This window comes from Desmodus rotundus, chromosome 12, assembly GCF_022682495.2.
Source record: "Desmodus rotundus isolate HL8 chromosome 12, HLdesRot8A.1, whole genome shotgun sequence".
NCBI lineage: Eukaryota > Metazoa > Chordata > Mammalia > Chiroptera > Phyllostomidae > Desmodus > Desmodus rotundus.
In genome coordinates this window covers 25,256,350-25,278,663 of record NC_071398.1, presented here as the reverse complement: position 1 = coordinate 25,278,663, position 22,314 = coordinate 25,256,350, and the positions used below count along the sequence as shown (strand labels likewise).

Sequence of the window (22,314 nt, the reverse complement as noted above, 5' to 3'; positions counted from 1 at the left end):
CCAGGCCCACAAAAGGCTCCGCCTGGTGCTCACTCCCTCTCCCCACGCCTGACTCAGTGAGGCCCTGCTGGAGGCAGAAACCCAGCCTGGACTGTGACAGGAGCCAGAAGCAAACCATGTTGCATGAAGCCAGCCAGGTGTGGGAGCTGGTTGTCGCAGCGGTTAGCTTGCCCTGGCTGCACCCAGCCCCATCCACACAGACAGCACTGTTGCCCACTGAGCCCCACACGGGCGCCTGCCGGCAATCAGACTGACCTGGGCTGGACAGTGAGCCGAAACCAGAGGCAGTGGGCTTTCCCAGACTGTGTGCTCCCACTGGCAGCTTTTCTGGGCCTCCAAGAGCTTGGGGCTGGCCCAGGACACCCAGGAAACTACTTCCAGTTCAAGTGTTCTCCCTCCTCTCTTACTGACCCCATCTGAGCCAGCCCCGCCCCTGGGAAATCAGCTGCCCCGCCTCAGTCCTGGGGACCGAAGAATTCAGCTCTTCTGCTTCTCTCCAAAGTGAGTTTACTCAGCCTAATATGTTTATGTGCTTTCTTGGTAATATTTTGGACAGCAACTTGAAGCAGGAGAGCCAATGACAAAGGAAGGCACTGGAAGGTGCTGGGAGGCAAGCGTCCTGAGTGTGAGTCCCAGCCCCGGTGATGAGTCATTTGTAAGGGTCTTCAGCAACATCGCACTTCCCCTCACCTCTGCCCTGCGGGCAAATTCCAAGATTAATATGTCCGGATCCTGGGACCCTTGCAACACAGTATGGACAAAAAGAGTTGGTTTTTGAAAGCTTTGCTGGGTTTTTAATTTAAGAGTCTCTTAAAGCATTGCTCCGCTATTCTTCACTATTTATTGGGAGGGAACTGGGTTAAACACAAATGCACTCACTCGCACGCACCAGAAGCATTAGAATGAAAACTCCACAGGACAAGGAGCTGCCTGTACGCCTAGTACCTGGCACATTCTAGGTGCTCATGAGTATTTTTTAATAGATGATAACAGCTGCTGGAAAGCAAGGAATGACAATTGTAGAGCATTTGCTCAGTGCCAGCCACTTCACTGGGTGATTCCTAAGTACAGGCCAGCCTCAGGACCTTTGCACTAGCCATTCTCGCTACCTGGAATGCTCTCTCTCCAGATACCACCTCGCCTCCTTCCCTTCCCTGGCTGCCACATGCAAAGCCACAAGGCTCCCAGTCTCCAAGCCCCAGATATGCCACCTGCCTGCCTGCTTTCTTTTCTCCCAGGCCCCTGTTACCCCCCAGCACAAGATTTCGTATTTACTTGCTTAGTGGTGTATAGTCTGACCCCACTGCACCAACACAGGTGCCAGGAGGGCAGAGACTGCTTGTCTTCCAAGTGTCCACAACAGTAATAGTCATCTGTCAAATGAACTGCCATCCCTTACCGCGCCTAACCCTGGGGTCGATGCTAAAAGGAAGTCCCATTTTCCAAGTTTTACAGATAAGGATAGAGGTTAGGAGACCTGCCCAAGGTCACCCACCAGCCAGGAAGTTGCAGGGGTGGGATCCCAGCTCGCCTATCTGACTGCTCTGCTGGGTCTGGCTGCTCTCTGTCCACCGCGGAGCACACCCCAGACGCTGGTTTAAACCCTTCTGACCGTCACAGGTACACAGAAATAGCGACTAAACATGGGAACCCACTGCAGCACCAGACCCATTTGCTCTGCGGCCCCTGTCTCAGCAGACAGACACCTCCACGCATGCACGCGTGCACGCACACAGACACACACGCCGTCACCCTCCAGCAGGGCTCTGCTAATGGCAGCAAAGGCTCCTTTCAAACGCGCCTGGCCTCCCACTGAGCCCTGCAGCGTGCACTGGGCGCCTTGTCACCAAGGCCAAGGGCTGGGAAAAGACATTCTCACTTCCTCCCTTTCTCTACCTCAGGGCCACAGGGACAGGCTTCCATCCTGGGGAAGCAGGAAGTGCCTGGGGACAAAAATGATGCCCTCAGGTGGAGCAGGAAACAGCTGTCCTGGCTACACAGACCCTTGTCCTTGGGGCAGAGGTCAGTCCAACTGGTTAGAGCCCCCTGCTCACCTGCCTTCAGTGCCTAGTGGGGCCAAGTAGCCAAACCCTCCAAGGGGGCTCCCTGACTGGTGACGGTTCGGCCAGACTGAAGCACGCCCCCAGGCAGCAGCGACCCCAGAGAGTGCACTCTGAGGGAGGGTCAGCTCTCAGCTCGCCCTTGCAAAGCAACTCCGGGCCTAAATATTTTAATACCCGCCAAGGAGGTAAGCGAACAACATTCAATTTATCAAAACAGAAACAATTCCACTGAATAAAAATGAAAGTGTCTTGCTTAAAACGGCAAAAGATTGAGACTAACCTAAATGTCCAGCAATAGAGAATGGCCTATGTTATATAAGTGCCCCTCTTCAACGGAACACTATGCAGCAGTGAAAAAGAACGAGGCAGCTGTGTCGGCACTGACCTGGCATGATCTCCAGAATGCAGTGTCCAGTGAGAAGTAACGGCTCGGAACTGCGTGTAAATGCCGGAGCAGTCGGCAAGGACACAAGCACGGGTAGCAGGGCTCACCGAGGAGAACTAGGAGCTGTGGGGACGTACAGTAGGAGGGATGCTTCATCTTCCCGTGTGTGCCTTGCCGAGCTGTCTGAATGTATCTGATGTGTGCATCACTGTTTCAATTTTCAAAAAAAAAAAGTTACGTGTTTTTGTCTTTGTTTTAAGAAACTCAACTGTGCCCACTGAGGAATTTTTCTTAAATTGCTTTCAATGATTCCTGGCCTGCACACTTACCAGATCTGCTAACACCCTGACCTCCCCAGAGGCACACTGCTCACCTCCAGAGACTTTTCCCTGGAGACTGCCCATTTTTAAGTGGCAATAACCCCTTCCACTTGCACTTAGTTTCACAAGGCTCTCTCCGGGCAATTAGGAAAACAGGAATTGGAATACTTGTCACACCCTTGTTCCAGGCTGGCCACCCTACCACGTGCTTATCTGAAGTCTTCCCAATCCTTACAGTGATCCTGTCAGTGAGGTAGGATTGCCCCACCCTACAGAAGGAAAAAAAGGCCAGCGAGGGAAAGCACGTGCCAAAGGTCACACAGCCAGGAGGTCATAACCTCAGCGTCCAGACCTAGAGCCAAGAGACAGCAAACCCGGAGTTTATTCTGCCTCACGGTGGAGTCACCCTAAACCACTAGGCTGCCTTGCTTAATCTCGGTGAATCCCTTAATCAAAGGCATAACTCAGCCATCTCAAAGGTTCATTCTGCCAAAACACCATTCGCACGGGCCAAGCTTGGCTGGCCTGGAAGGAGGCTGCCCTGCTCCCCCAAGGCTGATAGTGAGGGACCCAAGACAGCTTTGGTGACGTGGCCACCAGGCTCTCCCTAGCCTTGCCATACACAGTACCCCCAAAATGCCCTCCTTCTCTCGCTGCCAGGTGAGTCAGCGGGCACTGTGCAGAAGCCACCTGCGGGCCATGGAGCCCAAGCCAGAGGCACACACATCTATCTTGCCCACCTCCATCACCAGCTCGGCGGCAAAGCCCAGCCACAACAGTGAAACCCCTTCCACCTGGACTGGCATGATTTTGCCTGTGGCCAGAAAGGGCATCTCAGATTGCACCAGGCGAATGAATGGCAGCATCAAAACATACTCCGATCTTAAAATGTACTTATTTACCACAACCTGGGGGTGGCAGACCACATTTGCTGTTTACAGAGAACTTAGATTTTCCTTCTCCTCTGTGTCTCTGCCCCTCCCTCCCACAACCTCCAATCAGACAAGTTATCTGGGCAACAAATTTGATACATTCCAAAATCTTATGATAGATGGCATTAAAAGAAAACAATTGGTTGTGTTTACTAATGCCACAATAATCACCACATGAATCGGAGGCCAGAAGCAGCGCATGACACAAAGTGAAAACAGTGAACACACGTGCACACACGTGCACACGCGGACGCACTCCCATGGGACACACGGCACTCGGGAGGCCACGAACTGTAATCCTCACATGGAAACCACACCACGGACACCTAGATGCTTAGTAAGCACAAGTGCAAGTTCAGAAGAAGGCTGCTCTCCCCAAGAAAACACCAAACTAAAGAAACGCAACGAGAATTAAGGTGACTTTTCTGTCCCTCTCTGTGACATGAAGACCAGAAATATTTTGGTCGGAGCAGCAGAGTGGTGAAAAGTTAAAAACAAGTCACTGGTGAATTAAGGCTTGAGAATAAAGAACACCACCATCACCCGCGCTCCAGTCCCTGGTGGGTCAACGAATAAGACTTTTCCAGCAGGATCCACAGTGAGATGCTGTGTGAGGCGTGCACAAAACCGATGAAATAAAACGTGCGCGGCTTGTGTGCGCTTCCCCGGAGCAGAGGAAACAAAGCACACAGACAAAACCCCCTTCCAGTGGACAAACGTGTCTAGCAGGTGATCAAATTCGAGCCAAACACACAACAGCAAAATGGACTCTGGTCTCACCGGACCCGGCTGCTTATACAGGACGCCTGCCGTCGGCTACACCCGCCACCACGAAAGCCCAGGGAGGCCCAGGGACTGGGAAGTCTGGATGTAAAAGGGGAATTCAGTGCCAGGCCCAGCCGCAGCCTGGGCAGGCGGGCCCTTCCCCCACAAGGTGTGGTCATGTACACCCCAGGAAAGGGGCGGACGCCTCCCAACCACCCCTCACACGTCAGCCAGGTCACTGTCGCCTTTGTGTTTCCTTCTTTGTTTATGAGCTTTCCGGATCCAAAGTCTCAAGCACAGAGTGCATCAGGCCCGGCGCTGTCACAGGCCACGTCAGGCACTGTGGGCTCTGCAGGGATTTAATCAGTAACTGGCCCAGGAGACAGGCACAGGGCAGGCTCCAACCTGACCCCACAGAGGCAAAGTTTATAGCGAGGCCAGGGGTAAGGCTGCCAGTCCCTGGGGCCCCAGGCGGAGCCCATCTCCCCAGCAGGGACTCAGGAGAGGTCCACCTGAAGGGCACAGCCACCTGGAACTGCCACCCAGGTGGGCCTGGGAGCCCCATGCGCTTCCACCCCTGCTGGAGACGGCTATGGTCCTGGAAGCCTGGTCTTCATCTCTGACAACAATTCAGTTAATTGGATCAGGTAGACAGACGCCAAAGACAGTTTGGGCAAAGAGGGTATTTGGTTTGTTTATTCGTTTGAATCCAGATCAATCATCTGACTCTTATTCCTGAAGCCTACATAATTAACCAGATAAATACCAAATGGTTCTGAGCTAGGCTATAGAGATGGCTTAATATATGGATAATATACATTTCATGAGAGGATATGAAACATACTTGATATATCAGCAGCTTGCGGCTGGGCCAGGGACCTCTGCAAAGCCACAGGCTGACAGGGCCTGTTGTTATAGTGAACTGCACTCAAATTCACCTTTGTTTCATTTGGGCTAATATTTCTCAATAGAGTGCTTAGGCCACACTATAAAATGCAGACACATTACATAACGCCCAGACCTCAGAAAAACCCCTCAGGGTGCTTTGTTTCCTAGGGCCTAGACACCAACCAGGTGTCTCCTGATGAGAGGAGGTCCCCAGTAGCAGTCCCATCCCCACCTCTGCCCTGGAGGCAACGGCTTTGACCAAGACTGCTCTCAGCAGTCCCTCTCCACGCTCACAGGCTCTCAGCAGTCCCTCTCCACATATCCTGGCACAGAGAGCCATGCACGCCACTGGAGCCCATGATGAGGAGATTTAAGGACACCCCCTGCCCTGCCCGAGGGGCTGGGTGACAGCAGACAGAGGAAGAGGAATTATGCCAGCTCGTTGAACACTTGCTCAGAGTTCCTCATTCCACATTTCCCAACGCCAGAGCAAGGCTCTGCTGAGACAAATCTTGTTCCATGGATAACCCTCAGTCCCTACTCCTGAAAATCACAGCTCCTCTCCAGAAAGGCCCAAGCTACGTAAGTGCCACCCACCTTGTCTGGTGAAGGTGGGGCCAGGGCCTCTGGCTGCTTAAGAAACCAGTGCCTGGCTTCAGCCTTTCCTCCTTCTCTCTCTCTCTCTCTCTGTCTCTCTCTCTCTGTCTCTGTCTCTCTCTCTCTCTCATTTACATCTTGAGCAATCAGAGGTAAGTCTGGGGCCTTGAGCCTCCAAAGCTGGCTTCCCCCAGACCGTGGCCAGCAGCAGCAGAAGACACACTCCTGGCTTCTCCCAGGGGAAGGCAGGAGAGCTCGGCTTGTCCTTCCCACAGAGGATCACTGTTTTCCCATCCACCTGCCTCTCAACCATTTTCTTCCCCCCAACTCCCCATCATTTTGAGGGGTGGCAGAAAAAAATAAAGCCCCTCTGAGCCAGGGGATAATGCTGAAGCCAGATTTGGGAGCTCCAGGTCCCAGGCAGGGAACTATTAAGGACATTAGTTCCTCTCTGAATCTGAAATCCTGCAAGAGGGCAAATTTTCTGAGGCTCTCCCTCCATCAAATGAAAAGCCAAACACTGAGGCCTGTGGCTTGCAACGGGTTTAAAAACATGCACGAGCCTGAAACTGGGCCTGGGCTGCTTCTCAACAAGCAGTGATCCTTCCTGAGAAAGCACCCTTTGCAGACATTGCACCAATGTGCCCACAGGAAAGAAAAAATAGGTGTTCTCAGCACGTCGGACCCAAAATTCAGAATAAAAGTCCTCCAGTGCTTCAATGCTCTCAGAAGGGGGAAGCTGTTTTGAGGAGTGTGGTTTCTTCTAACTTTTCCCCCTCCCCATTCCTTGGAGCATGTGTCACGCACGGCCTGTGACACAGTGCCAAGGGAACATGGATGCCGGGGAAATGTCTACACATGCTACACGTTTGTGACATGCCATGTAAGCGACACCCTGTTTCCTGGCTGGGTTTTCTTGGCACAGGTGCAGGCAGGCGGTGGATTCTGCAACCCCCCCCCCCAACTGTGCCTAGTAAACAGACTCACTGTGGCCCCAGGGGGGAGTATGCATTCTGGGGAAGACCTGTCACCTCTCCATAGAAGAAGGAACCCCCTAAGCAAGGCCCAGGCCCAAGCAGACTTGGTGCTTTAAACTGTCCTTGTTTCAAAACACAAAGCATCCTGTTCTTCAGTCAGGCTCCTGGCTTGCCACCCCCGCCCTGCAACCCACCACAGCTGTCTTTCTCCACCTTGCAGATTTGATTTCAGAAACAGATCAATGACTTCTCCTCTCCCTCTCACCCAGCTGACCCAGTCTCAGCCATATATTTAAAAACAGTAACAATAACAAAATAAACCCCCCAGCAACGAAACACACGTCTACACACACTTCACAGACAATGCAAGACCAGAGCCCCACAGGCCAGCTTCCACACTAGAACTTGACCCTCAGCCCTGGGTGGGGAGGAGATAGTCCAGGACCCCTGCCCCCTGCCCCCTCCCCCTACACTTTCAACCTCCCAACGTGCGAAAGAGATTTTTCAGAAAGGGAAGCAAGCACCCAGTTTTGCCTGCCACCCCGGGCAGAAAAAAAGAATAAAAGACCCGTACAGCAAAGAAAGGAATTGGTTTCTGGAAATTCTTTGGGTTTGGGGGTTTTGAGGTTGTTGGGGGTTTGGGGTTTGGGGTTTTTTGTTTGTTTTATTTTTTGGTTGTTTTGTTTTCCCATCCACCGCAGGTTTTCAGAAAGGGAACCCTCACCACCGTCAGGGCCCAGCCTTGGGTCTATCCCACGGACCTATCTGTAAGAAATCCAAGCGCCGTGCCCAAGAGGTCCCCCAATGCTCAGCCTGGGGGCGGGGAGGGGAGTGGGGGGAGGCAGATCTTCTCCAGAATTCTAAGGATCTCCCCGAGCCGCCGGCGGGGCAGAGAGATGCGGTTTTCGCAAACCAGCCCCGAGCCCAGGCCAGGAGCCGGGCGCCGGGTTCCTCCCGCCCGCGGCGCCCCTCGGCGCCCCCCAGCGCTCAGCAGGCCCCAGGCTCCAGGTGCAGAAGTGGGAGGGGGCGCCTCCCGGGCCCCGAGGGGAGGCGCAGGGGTGCAGGGGTGCAGGAGCGCGCCGCGCCGAGAGACTCACCGTGGCGGACGCCAGGCTGTTGTCGGCCAGCGTTAGGTGGTGCGGCTCCCAGCGCCTCAGGAATTTCGAAGTGAGGATCTTGCTGAGAAAGGTCCGCGGGTGCCGGATGACACAGACCTGGATGTCGCCCTCCTGCAGCAGTTTGTACCTCATCCCGTTGCACAGCAGAAGGGCCCGGCGACAGGGCACGGCGCCCATCTTCGTGCCCTCGGGGGCCGAGAGGTCGCCCCCCAGCAGCGGCTTGGTCTCCTCGATCTGCCGGGGGTCGCCGCCGCCGCCCGCGCTACTGGTCAGATCCATGGCCGGCCGGGCCGGGGAGGGCGCCGGGGGCGGGGAGAGGGGCTGTCCCGGCTGCGGGGCGGCGGGGCCCCCGTTCGGCAGCCCGCACCCCCCCACCGCTCGGGAAGGTGGGGGGGTGTGGGGCTGGGGGCGCCCACAGGGGAGGGGCCCGCGGCGGGCGGGCGGCTGGCGCGGCCGGCTCTAGATCCTTCCCGCGGGGCTCGGCTTCCTCCTAGCTCGTCGGGTGCATGCTCGCGGCGGCCGGACCAGCTCGGCGGGCAGGCGGGCGGGTGGGGAAGAGGGCAGCGCCGGGGGGCGGCGGCAGCGGCGGCGAGCGGGGGCCGCGCGGCGGGCGTGTCTCGGCCCCGCCACCCGCTCGTGTGTACAGTACGTGTGTCTGGGCGGCCGTCCGCGGGCAAGTGTGCGGCGGGGGCCGCGGGGGCCGGCTCAGTTGAGAGATTGCAGAAGCCGCTCCGCGCCCGCGCGATTGGTCCCCGCGGGGTCATGTGCCCGCCCCTCTGACGTCAATGGCGGCAACGGCGGCGGCCGCCGCGGCTTCGGCCTCTCGCAGGCGGAGTCGGCCGCCGGGCGGGGACGTGAGGGGCAGAGGCGCGGCCCGACAGGAGGGGCGGCCCCTGGGGAGGGGGCTGCGGCGGGCGAGCCCCGGCAGGCCTCCGCCCGGCCCTGCCCGGAATGTGAGGGTGGGCGGGGGCCGTGGGGGCGGGGGCGTGACGTCACGCCCAGCCGCGCCCCCGCCGGTGCCGAGGCCGGTGCAGAGCTGCGAGGCCCGCGGGTGAGACCAGATTCAGGAACCAGCCCTGGCACCCTCGGACCACACGCTTCCCCCCACCCCGACGGCCCTGATTGGAAACGTAAGCACCCCCAAACATGTCAACGCGTACCGCCGGCCGAGGTGCGGCCAGGTGCAAACCAGAGGGACTGGGCCTGGGCTAAGCTGGGCTAGAGGGGGGTGGGGGCTGGACCGCTTGAATTCTGATATCCCCTCCACAGCTCAGGCTGCCCCTCTGGCTGGCCAGATGGGGCCGTCAGGCCGGGATGTTTCCTGGAATTGAAAATGTTCCCTCAATTATAGAGATAATGAGCCTACACTGCCCTGTCTCAGCCTACCAGACTCCGCAGACCCCCGGCCTTTTGCAGATGTCTACCCACGTTGGCCTTTGGGGTACTCTAGCCGCCTGGGAAGAGGGGACAGGCTCCTCAGCACCCCCTCCTTTGTCCTGCCCCTGGAGTCTGGCCCCTTCTAGGAACCTAGACAACAAAGTCTCCCCCAAAGTTACTGGACTGCCCCCTCCCCTCCTCCTCTAGCTCCATCTTCTTTGCCTCTCCCCTCTGACCAGGATCTGGACATTCATCTCTGCATCCCTAGGCCCCGCCACCAGGCAGAGGAGAGAATTATACTGGAAGCACCTGAGTGGAAGGAATCGCAGTGTGACTCAGGAACCAGAACTGAAACCAAAAGGTTTCCTTTCTGCAATTAGGAGACACCTAAGGCCACCCATCAAATGCTCCGCTCCTCTGTCAGGCTTTCTCATGTCCACACGCTTCTGCAGTTGATACTATCAAAACCCCCAGATTTGTGTCTTTTTGTTAAGTGAGGGTGCCCTGTAGTGAACACATGGGTGTGTGAGCATGTGTTGAATCGCATCATGAATGCCTCAGTTTGTACAGAGTCCCAGCGGTGAGATTATCTCCTCCCCACTCTCTCCCAGAACCGACAAAATGGATGGGCTCCCCAAAGACCCTCTCCCCTGAGCCTAACCAGGGCTGGGGGTCGGGGGTGGAAGGCAGGGCCCAGTCCCTCAAAACAAGACTCAAATGTCCAGACTGCCCAGGAGATGGGCAGAGCTGTCTTCTCCTTGTGCCTCCTGAGGGAGGCACAGTTAAGTAAGAAAATGAAATATTCAGCATCTCCCTACAATTTGCTGGCATTTCATTCAAGTTCTAAGCTTCAACGGCCTTGAGAAAACCACCAAGCAAGAAAGGGGCAAACTCAAGCTCTACCTCATGCTGTAGATGTGGGTGCAAGGGATGGTTGTGACCAAGAACCACCCAGGTTGTTCAGGGGTGGGGTTAAGTCAGTTGTTCAAACCTTTTTTGAGCTCCTGCTATATGCTGTCACAGGAGTAATTCCTATAATAGCCACAGTACACAGTATTCAAAGCACTTCCTATGGGCCACCAGCTGTACATGCATGCACCTTTCCTCTGTCACAGCAACCTTATGACGTAGCTGCCATCATCACCCTCTCTTGCAGATGAGGGTACAGAGAAGCTGCGCTACTTGCCCAGGCTCACTTAGCTGGTCAGGATTGGACCCAGGTATGGAGTTCAGATAAAGCATAATAGAGACAATGACCAACTGCACTGTGCTTCAGCTCCAGGAATAGAGGGAGAACAGATAATGCAGTGGTGCCGAGTACATGTCCTGACTTTAGGAATCAGGTAAAGAAGGGGAACGGTGCTCCTGGAAGTGGGGGAGGGGGTGTGGCAGATACGAAGAGGTGGGAGGTCACTTGGCCTGTGCAGGAAACTAGTTTGTTTGCCAAGGCACGCAAAGTGCCCCAAGGAATGCAGGGCAGAGGCCTAAGAGGTGAAAGTATTGAATTCAACTGGTTGTCTTTGAATAATAATTTTTTTAAATTTTAATTAGAAGTCAGTGACACAGAGCCCCCAAGATCCCATAAGAAAAGTTCCCTGAGGCAGAAGTCAGGAGTTCGGCTGGTTGACAGCAGAGCTGGCTCCGGGGCCACACATGGCAGGTCAGGGCTCAACAAGTAGGCAATGACTATTATACCCTGGTGCTTCAGAACATGCCGGCCACAGGACCAGGTCAGTAAGCTGAGACATGATGAGATGGGATAGCACTGGTGTTCAGCCTTCTAGCCTGGAACTCATGTAACTCACTGCACAGCCCCATGCCTCCCACCATCCCAGGTTCTTGACCTAGAAATGAGTCTGAGTCCAGCTGTCGGATTCCATCAGAAAGCCCCTCCCTGCAGACACCCAGCCCCTGTAGGAGACAGCCTCTAGAGCTTCCATGGATAGATCATGCACCCAAGGCATCCTCAGTGCTATGGAAACCCAGACTCTCCAAAAAAAAAATGGTCCCAGCCCCTTAGAGTTCACCCTCCTGGCATTGAACTTGACAGGTTTACAGAGCAGCAGAGAGAACACAGAAGCTCACAAACCCTTCACTATCCTTGAGCTCCCACAGGCCAGTTCATTCAGCCAGGTCACCAGATAAACCTGTCATTTTCTGCATTCTTTGCTGGTGGTCCCTCCTTGTTTGAGCCAGGTTCCAAAGGACCATGACGTGCTCTCACCTGCTCACTGCATCACTTGAGTTCAGCAACCCACTATGGGTCCGCCCTTGGGCCACAGTGGTGGAGAGCCTACACTGGGTCAAGTGCAGTGCTGGGACCTGCTGTTGGAGTGAGCAAGTAGTAAACTGCCCTCATGAGCTCACATCTCAGCTCCCAAGTCCCTGAAGTCTCCCCTTGAGCTAAGTCAGAGGGGAAAGACAGACCTGCTGCCCTGGCTGCCCACAAAGGAAGTTGATGAAGTGGTGAAGTCCCTGGTGGGGGTGGGGAGCATCGCTGTGGATGGCCAGCCCTAGGAGAGGTCCACCTGTGCACCCTCTGCCAGCAGCCCCGCCCCTTCCGGCAGACACTCCTGTAGATGGGTGTCCTCCCCGGAGTGGTCTCCAGTGGAGAACCTGAACAGCCTTTGCACCGCTCCCTCCTTGCCCCACCTCACCCCAAAATGGTGGACAAACCCAACTCTGTACCCTCCAAGAGGGCAGGGCTCACTCTAGTTTTGCCCATCACCGTGTTCAGTGGTGTGCGGGTAAATGTGTAACAATCAGCTTGCTGCCAAAAAGGACAGCCCTGATGCACAGCGTTTGACAATTTCCATGGTGCAAGTATTCCCACCATGGCCGATTTCAAGCTCCCAATATACATAACTGAACATGGAGTTATGAAAGAGATGCCCCCCACTGTGGAGTATTTCCCCCACACAGACACAGCCGACCAGGAGACAGCGAATAGTGGCTGAGGGGCCAGATTCAGCTCTTGGCCTGCAACACCTGAAACCTTGACTCCCTGGCCCTCGTACAGAAAAGGTTTGGCGACCCCTGTGATAGACATAAATAACCTCCAGAACAAAGATACTAGTGAAATGTAGTAAAATAATTAGGAAGTGATGTGTTTTATTACCTTTTAAAATATATCATTTATTTAACGGTAACTTTACATAATTTAATTTTATTTAATGGCTGTTTGACAATCAGCTTGCAAGCTTCCTGATAAATTAACGGCCGGCTTTCGTGAGCCAGTAGGTCAGCACCAGCATGCCACTCCTGTTTCTCTCGGGCCTGGCCCAGGGGAGGTGCACGCTGGTTATCTGTTGAAGGGCTGGAAATCTAACTGTAATGCCTACGTTCTAACCACTGGGCAACATTGCCCGGCTCCTTCATTCCTTCACTCCATTCCATCAAACACCTATCTGTTAGCAGCTACTGAGCTCCAGGGACTTTGCTGGGTGCTACAGATCCAGTTTACCCAAGATGTTCCCATCTTGGTGTCACAGTTGAGTGGCGGGAACCAGGTACCGCCTCCCCACAAAAATCACCACCACCCTAGGGAAAAAGTATGCCAAGAAGAAAACAACCTCTTCCTCTTCTCTTTCCTGACTGTGAATATCTTCAGTTGATTTAATACCGAGTGGGGTCATAACAGTACCTTTTTCCAGAGTTATAGAAATTAAATGAGGTCATCAGTGTCAAGCTCACAGCCTGGCACAGAAGGAGAACTTTGAATGAGCTTCAGCGTCCCCACCATTGTTGTAGAACCCATGCTGACCTGGCCCCAAATACGGACTTTCCACCCAGTCCACTTCTTGGACCCTTCCCATTTGACGAACAGCTGGAGTGCAGATATTCCAGATACACCTGTGTGCAGGAGTCCAACCTGCACGCTATTGACATTTGGGGCTAGATAACTCTTGGTGGCAGGCAGCTATCCGGCACACGGGGGACTTTCAGCAGCATCCCAGGCCTCTACCCACAGATACCAGTAGCATCCCTAATTTGTGACAACCACAGTGTCTTCAGCCATTGTCACGTGTCACCCGGGAGCCGAAATCACTGCTGGTTGAGAACCCCTGATTCAAAGGAAAATGTTTCCTCACCCTTGCAGCGGGCACAGTCTGCTCCCCAGCCGTCCTGTGGTTTGCAGTCTGGGGGAGATCACATTGCTCACAGTCACGCAACAGCACCTTCCCCCTCAGATGCCACTTCTGGGGGCTGGAGCAAACTTATGGCCGGCTTAATCAGCCTGCCAAGGGACACAGGGACCCATAGGCTGGAATAAGGTCCAACCTCTTTTAAGTCCTGTTTTTGGAGCCTACTGAATGGCATGAGGCCACACTATAATAAAATGCCAAGCACCAAAAGCAGATAACAAAATTGTTTATTCTTAAGTGGTCCCAATTTCATAGCTACTCATCACGTTATTGCTTTTGGGGAACTCTCTGGAAGCTCCGTCTGAAAACTGACTCAAAATTACATCAGCTAGGAGATCATTCCCGAACCTCATTTTTAACGGGCATGAGACACCAGTATAACGGGACACACATTTCGTACTGATGACATTTAATGTGCTGATCACATAATAAAATGTGCGATTTTTCCGGTATAAGGAGAGGAGTCGTGTTTTTATCCTGAAGTTAATGAACATCTTCCCCCCTCTTCTGAGCTGATGTGAAATCAGCCCATTTTCTAGGCTCATCAGCAGTGAGGGGAAAGGGGGGAGCCCTTTTTTATTTATCAGCCAGTGACGCTGGGTAGCTGATTACTGCACCACCCACCCACCTTCTCTGGCTTCAGGGGGCAGAAGAAGACAACAGAGGAACAGGAAGTACCCTCCTCTCCCCCTTTCTGTCTCACTTTCACCAAATTCTTAAGTCTGAGGTTCACTTTTTTTAAAGTATTACAGAGTAATGACAGTTTATCTGGAGCTAATATTTCTCACACAGGGTCGATTGATTGATTGAGTTACATACACACACCAAAACCTTAATAGCAGTTAGCTCTGGATAACCAAGGTCAAGGTAGCCAAGGCAAGATCAAGGGCTTGTCTAAGACCCCACAGCAGGAGAGTGGAATTGCAGGTCCCTTTCTCCCCCTTTTAAACAAATGTTACTGAAGTATAACTTCCATGCAATAAAATGTGCCCATTTTCAAGAACAGGCTGTTAGGCATTGATGAATGTATTCACCCACGTAACTGACACCTTGATCACGACACCGGAACAGAACATTCCCACAGCCCCAGAATCTTCTCAGTGCTCCTTCTGGCCCCAGCAACCCCTAACCCACTGCCTGTCACTACGGACAGTTTCACCCCTTCTTGGATTCCATACAAATGGGATCAAAAGCTGTGTACTCTGGGGGGGTCTGACTTCTCTGACTCCGCATAGCAGTTTCCGAGACACGCATTGTGGTCTGCTCCTTTCATCGCTAATACGTCCACTAACACGTAACACTTCCGGGTAAATTTTGTGTTCTTTATGCCATCCCCTAAGTTTCTACGATGAGCATGTATTAATTTCTTTTAATTATTAAAAAGACAAATGCCTTTTTTTTTTTTTTAATTCACAGGAACCTCATGAAGAGCCCAAATGCCAAGATGCTGCTGACTAGTGGAAATGATGCCTGGCATAGCCTCGTGGGGAACTGAAGGCCACGGAGCATATTTTTAAAAATAAAAACCACTATGTTTTTCAGATTAATTGCCTCTCTCTCCCACACCAGCCTTTGTGGTGAGCTGCTCAAATTGACCAATTTAAATGTGACCTCCTTTCTTTACCCTCCATCCGCTCTGAGTCAGTTGCTAAGAAGCAACGAAAGGAAGTAGAGGGGTGATGTGTTACATGTGTGGGGAAGATGTGGCTCTCCCAAAACTTAGCCTCCCTTCCCTTTGCATGGGCCCCTCCAGACAACCTTCGGATGGGCAAGGGCGATGGTATCTCCCTGTTTCGCAGATTAGGAAGCTGAGGCAAGATCATGGGTTTATCTTGAGATCTCAGCAGGAAAGTGGGAAGATGCTAACCAGCGGCCCCAGGCAGGATGGAGAAGAGCTTGAAAGCACAAACTTCAGACTTAGATCCCAGCTGTCCACTTTCCTTAGCTGAGTTACTGCACTAACTAATCACTTAACCTCTCTGAACCTCAGTCTCTTCGCCTAAGAAACAGAGATCCAATCGAGATATTCACAATGGAGCTAATAAGGTAATGCATAGACGGTGCTTAGAACAAGGCTTAGAAGAAGTTGGGGTTCAATAAGTGGTAGGGAAAAAATGGTTTCTCAACTCCCACGCTCTTCTTTCTTCAACCACGGCATAAAACGAAATGATTCCAGCCTGCCTGAGTTGAAGGGAAAAAAGGACATTTTCTTGTAACTCCAGAAAGATCAGAGTCTCACAGATGCAGAGAAATGAGAAGACAGGCCCCAGTGTCCAGGCGTTAGCCAAGACACGTTGGTTGCAACAGAAGCCAGTCGGAGAAGCTCCAACAAAGAGTCGAGATGGGCTATGAGGAGCCAAGGTGGCCTCATTAGCACTCCAGAGGCATAAAGAAGCCCAGGGTTCAGAAAGGGCCGGAAACCAGTGACCCAGGGGCCTTCTCTGCATCATTCTTCCACACACCCTGGCTTTCTCTGTGATGTCTCTTCAGCACGACAGAGGTGGCCACTTGAGAGACCAGCTGGGATCAAACTAGGACACGTTTGGCCCAGGGCCAAGGGAAGCACTTGCTTGGCTCCACTTGGGCCAGATGCCCTACCCAGCCAGTGTCAGAGCCAAGCTGTACGATATGGCTACCGTTCCCTGGAGGTGTGAAGGGCGGTCAAGAGGGTCACCGTCAGCTGGGCAGGTGCCCCCAAGAAATGTCTCACTACAAATAACTACTTCTTTCATTGTGCCTCCCAACTTGGTGAACTTCTTCATTAATAATAAGAGCAAAGGTCCATGTAGGACTTACTGCGGGTGAGCCACTGGTGTAAGCACTTCGCATGTGTTAACTCCTTTAAATTAATCCTCACAAGACCACACTTTCAGGGGGCATTTCTATAGTTCATTAAATTAATCCTCACAAAATTGCAGTGAGGCTTATTTTGCCCATTGTACAGATGAGGAAACTGAGGTGCAGAGAGGTTAAACAACTTGCCTAAGATCACACGTGAACTCCGCCAGTCTGGTGCCAGACCCGCTCTCTCTTAGCCACCAGGCTGTGTTGCCTATTTTAGCCCCAATTATGTATTGCACATTTACTCTGTTAGCCCATGTCGCTCAAAATGGAAGGAATAAAAGATGAGGAAGGGGAAGAATGTGATATCTGACATTTCACAATAGCATTTAACAGTCGACCGTGGAAAATGCTGCAACTTTGCTGGCTGACCTATTTCATTTTGACCTGGAATTGGGGTGGGAGGGCAGGCATGGCAGTGCACATGTCCTCCAGGACACGTCCCTTGTCCTGGGACCACCTGGGGCAGGATCTGGAGCTTCTTCATGTCTTACCCTGCACCTGCGCACAGTAGGCACTCAGGAGGGTTTGTTGTTGCTGAGGAAATGTGTTCCTCACTTTATAGTTCTCAAAGCCTTTGCAGAGACAGGCAAGGAGATAAGTTATAGTCTTGCTCCTGTGATGCCACAAGGAAGGGGAGCCGGTGGAAACTATGCACAGAGAAACCAGTGATGCTCACCAGCCAGGCCAGGGGAGGCACAGGGACCACAGCAAGGTCCACACAAAGGCTCCCCTCTCCCCTCAGCCTTCTGCCCTGGTCTCTCTGGGTGTCAGTTCCCACGCCTGCTTGAACGCTGGCTGCCCCTGCTTCTGTGTCTGGCGCTGGGCCAGAAACGGCCTCCTCGCCCCATCCCCAGGGCTAACTGTTCACTGTTGCCTAGCTTCCTACCCCCAAATGTCCAGATAAAGGATCTGATTGACCCAGCCAGCCTCTGTCCAGCCAGGCCCTGGAGTTCTGGTTCTAGGCCCCAGGCCCCAGGCTCAGAGAAGGAAAGGAAGATGCCCAAGATCTCCCAGACAGAAGGCAGCGAAGCCAGGATTCTGGTCTGTCAGCCCCAAAGGAGTGTCCCGGGGCTGCTATAACAAAGCACCACAAACCGGGGTAGGGGGTAAGGGGGAACTTAAACAACAAAAATTTACTTCTTCACAGCTCTGGAGCCTGGAAGTTCAAGATCAAGGTGTCAGCTGGGTTGGTGCCTTCTGAGGGTTAAGAAAAGGATCTGTTCCAGGCCTCTCCCCCCAGCTTCTGGTGGTTTGCTGGCAATCTTTGGCTTTCCTTGGCTTGTAGACAGATGTATCACCCCAATCTCTGCCTTCATGTTGCAGGCACTCTCCCTGTGTATGGCTGTGTCCAAACTTCCTTTTTATAAGGACACAGTCATGTTGGATCAGGGGCCCACCCTAGCCCAACATGATCTCATCTTAACTTACTCCATCTGCAACAACCCAGTGTCCAAATAAGGTCACGGTCTGAGGTACGGGGGCCTAGGACTGCAACATCTTTTTGAGGGACATAATTCAACCCACTACGGAGCCCAAGACCTGCCACAGAAGGGCCACTCGGTTCTGCCCCCAGGTAGTTCTCACCATGGCATGCCCCCAGCCCCCAGGCGCCCTTTCAGCCTGGTTGGGTGTGCTCATCCTGCTTTCTCCATAACAGGCATGGACACCGATCTGCCCTCCTGGCCTCACACTCACACTAGAGCGTTCATGGGGAGCAGTTGTGATTCGGGAGGACCCACTGCAGGTTCCCCAGGCGGCACCTGGCTCCACTCTGGGGGGAGCTGGTAGGGAGGCTCCATGCAGATGAACAGCCAGTGTCTGCGCTTCTCCACCTTACTTCAGTTTCACAGGCAATTTTAGAGGCATCAAACCTGAACAGCTCACAATGGGCTAATGAATTTCGTCCAGCGCAGACAACAATGACCCAGGAATCAAAGCCGGCCAGTGGGACCTCTGGCCGTGTGGTTGCACAATGGCGGTGGCTGGCAGGTGGCTGGGTCCTGGGCCAGGGATGCAAGTAAGTGGTTTATTTTCACATGTATTCACTTTTCCATTTTGTTTGGCTAAAATGTTGAGCAGATTTCACTCAGAGGTTAACTAGCCGAGTTTACCCTGAGGATTAGTTTTGGAAGCCCTGGATCTGGGCTCAGGGAGAGAAAGCCCACACTGCCCATTCCTTCAGTCACAACAGACATTACCAATACCTTGTGAAGCGCTACCTAAGACCACAGGCCAGGAAGCCAGGAAGCGGCAGGGTGGGGACTGGATGATGTACACTAGACGCTGTGCATGTCTTTGATTTGATGACTCATAGTTTTGAGCCTTTACCTGGTGTTTGCCATCTTGAAAGGAAAAGTGCTAAAGGGTCTGCCGACCCATTCAAATCCCAGCAACCTCAACCCTCTCCTGCAACCCAGGGTGCAATGGGAAAGACCATTTGCCTTGCCAGACCTAGAACAAATCCTTATCGTGCTCCCGGGCCATCATGCTATTCTGCATATGGGGGAAACTGAGGTTGAATGAAGGGAAGGACCTTCACCCAAGACCACACAAGTGATGGGTTGCGAAACCAGGCTCAGAGCTCCTGACTTCCTTAGCCCAGAGCTCCTCCCACCCATTTCCAGTTTTTCTCCTGCAGCAGCTGACGAAAGGCACCGGCGTACCTGTGTATTTCTCATTTGTCTGCTTGCTGTCTGAGTCTGTGCTGTTGTATCCCCTGGGAGGCTCATCTTTCTCTTGTTCCATCTGCCCCAGCCCCTGGAGCCAGGCTGTGCATTCCCGCTCCATCCCTAATGATACGTGAGTTGCTTCCACCCTCTCTTGGGATTTCTTCAGCTTTTCACACCTTGTCCAAGCTTCCTCTGGGCCTCCCTCCTGCGGTCACCATCCTCAGCCCCAGAGGAGGGGCTGATCTCGGTTCCTGGCCCAGACTCCCCCTGGCCATTTCCACTGAGCCCCCCTGGCTCTCGTTCCCACCCCCAACCCCCCTTATTCTGCTACCTGCAACTGCCTGGTGCTGGCGGTGGTTCCTGAGGGTCTAATACATGGAACGGACCCAGCAAACAAAGTGAAGACAGACCCCCACGTGTGGCTACAAACCAACGTGGCTGCAGAAAGATGTAGCAGTTGGGGACTTTGAAATTTGTGGTTGTTACAAAAATATATTTTCACTGGATAAAATAGAGATAAATAAAAAAATAAGATAAATTTTAGAAAATATATAGATAAATAAAAAGCAAATAATAAATATTAGGTACCTAATATATTCTAAGCACCACACACATATTAGCTCATTTAATTCTCAAATGAGAAAATCTGCAGGACAAACGACTTGGTTTCTGCAACAAATAAATGGTAAGGAGCCCTGGCTGGTGTGACTCAGTGGATTGAGTGCCAGCCTGCAACCAAAGGGTCGCCAGTTCGATTCCCAGGCAGGCACATGCCTGGCTTGCGGGCCAGGTCCCCAGTACAGGGCATGTAAGAAGCAACCACACATTGATATTGTTTCCCTCCCTCTCTTTCTCTCTCCCCCTTTCTCTAAAAATAAATAAAATCTTTAAAAAAACCCCAAATACACGGTAAGGAAAAAAGGTGAAAGGGAGATAGTATTTAAATTAAGAGACTTAAAAGTGTCATTCACTATAGAGAGACAGATGGGTGGACCTGTGGCAAAGAAAGTACAGTAACATGTGAATGGTTGAATCAAGGGGTGATGCAGGAGCTCAACTGTACATTCTCCCACCTTCACTGGATGTTTGAAAACTGTCCTAATAAAATGCTGGGGGGAAAGGATATGTCAGCCAGAAGGAATGTGTGGATCCTAATTCAAGCATATCAAATTAAAAATACACTTATGGGGCAAGTGCAGATGGGGAGATATTCAATGACTAGACGATTCAATATTAGATGATTTTAAGAAATTATTTTCAAGAAATTTTAGGTGTGATAATAGTATTGTGATTTTTTTTTTAAAAGAGTCTATCTATTTGGCCCTGGCCAGGTGGCTCAGTTGGTTGGAGCATCATCCTATACAACAAAAGTTTGTGGGTTCGATCCCTGGGTATGGTGTGTAGGGAGGCAATTGATTGATGTTTCTCTCTCACATTAATGTTTCTCTCTCTCAAATCAATAAACATATCCTCTGGTGAGGACTAAAAAATAAACAAATAAGAGAGTCTTTCTATCTGAGATCTGCTTTAAAATAACCAGCAGGGGAGATAGAGATGAAACAAGACTGGCAATGAATTGCTAATTGTTGAAGCTGGGTAACAGAGGTTCATTAGACTATTCCTTCTTCTGTGAAGGTTTGAAAAGTCCCATAATAAAAAGTTTATTTAAGGGAATAGCCACTCTATTGGCAGATACTGTTATTTTGCCGGGGAGGAAACTGTTTGCACATGTCAGGTTATTTGCCCAAGATTACCCAGCTGGTAGATCCCTGAGCAGGGATGTACAAAAATTCCTACCTGACATGCTTCACCCACTCTTTACACTTTGGTGAATATCCTTCTACAGCTTCTATGCATATAAAAGGATTTTGAAATTTTAGAAAAAAGGATTCCGAATGACTTAGAAGTATATATATTGCCTGACTCCATCTCTGCGCAACACAGAGGATGTCAGTGCGAACTGAAGCATGTATTTCTGACGTCACTAGGAAAGGGAGCTAACGAACACGTATGGAGCACCATCCAAGCCACGCACTGTCACCCGGGCGATTCAGAGGAGGCCCCTTCATCCTCCAGCACTATCATCAGGCCACATTATTATCCCTGTTTATACAGAGAGGGAAACAAAGTCAGAAAGGAGAAGCGGCTTGTCCAAGGTCACAGAGCTAATGACTGCGAGAAAACTCGTGCACACATTTGAGGGTGTGACTTGCTGAAGGTCCGTCTGCCCCCCTGGCCTGCAGCCTCCAGGAGGGCAGCAGGCTGTCTGCTTCCCGCACTGCACCTGAGTAGGAGCAATAAGGTCACCCTGAAGGGACAGAGGAACACACGAGGGGCGTGGCTGGGATCTGAACCCCTGCACCAAACAGCCGCTATACTAGGCTCCCTTTTTGAAAAAAAACTGTGGTAAAAGACACAAAACATAAAGTTTACCATTTTAACCATTTTCAGTGCACAGTTCAGTGGCATTAAGTACATTTCTGTTGTTGTGCAACCATCTGCGCCATCATCTCTAGAACTCTTCTGTGTTCCCAAACTGGAACTCTGCCCCCATGAAACACGCACTCCCACTCCCCTCCTCCAGCTCCCGGGCCCCGCCATCCTGTTCTCTGTGTCTCTGAACCTGACTCCCTAGGTCCCCCGTGTGAGGGGCATCATACAGTGTTCGTCCTTTGTGGCTGGCCAGTCTCACTCAGCGTGATGTCCTCAAGGTCCATCCATGTTGTGGCAGGTGTCAGAATTTCCTTCCTTTCTAAGGTTGAATAATATTTCATTGTATATACAGGAGTGAGCAAAAGGAGGTTTACAATTGTTCATATGGAAAGTTATATAATGCAAGAATAAGTGATAATACACGAATAAACTGTGTACTCACAACTGTGGGCAAACCTACTTTGCCCACCCCCGTATATACACCATATTTTGTTTACCCCTTGTCCATCGACAAGCATTCGGGCTGTCTCTACCTTTCCACTACTGCAAAAGCTGCTGCTGTGTACACGGGCGCACACACCTCTTCGAATCCCTGGTGATTTGGCTTTAATGGGCACATGCCCAGAAATAGGATTGCTGGCTCACACAGCAATTCTCTCTTTCACCATTCTGAATCATTTTTATGCCATGCTGTATTTTTTTACCTAATTCTAAGCCTTTCCATGTGGCCATGATTTTGTAATTTTGGTGGCTACTCATGGGTCCCAGAGAGAGTGGTGCCTGCTGACTTTATGCAGGAGG

At 52.1% G+C, this 22,314-nt stretch overlaps 1 protein-coding gene and 1 long non-coding RNA gene across 2 annotated transcripts in view; one reads left to right on the top strand and one right to left on the bottom strand.

Annotated features, from left to right (window-relative positions):
* CMIP (c-Maf inducing protein) overlaps window positions 1-8,749 on the bottom strand; it is a 230,206-nt gene extending 221,457 nt beyond the window's left edge. The window contains exon 1 of the mRNA XM_024556045.4: window positions 8,025-8,749. Within this exon, the coding sequence (XP_024411813.2) occupies window positions 8,025-8,324 (300 nt within the window). The 5' untranslated portion in view covers window positions 8,325-8,749. The remainder of the gene's footprint in view (window positions 1-8,024) is intronic.
* Window positions 8,750-8,757: 8 nt separating this feature from the next.
* LOC123479314 (uncharacterized) lies at window positions 8,758-15,114 on the top strand. Its single transcript, XR_006654895.3, has 3 exons — window positions 8,758-9,175; window positions 10,579-10,765; window positions 14,984-15,114. It is a non-coding gene; the product is annotated as an uncharacterized lncRNA (long non-coding RNA).
* Window positions 15,115-22,314: the final 7,200 nt, after the last annotated feature.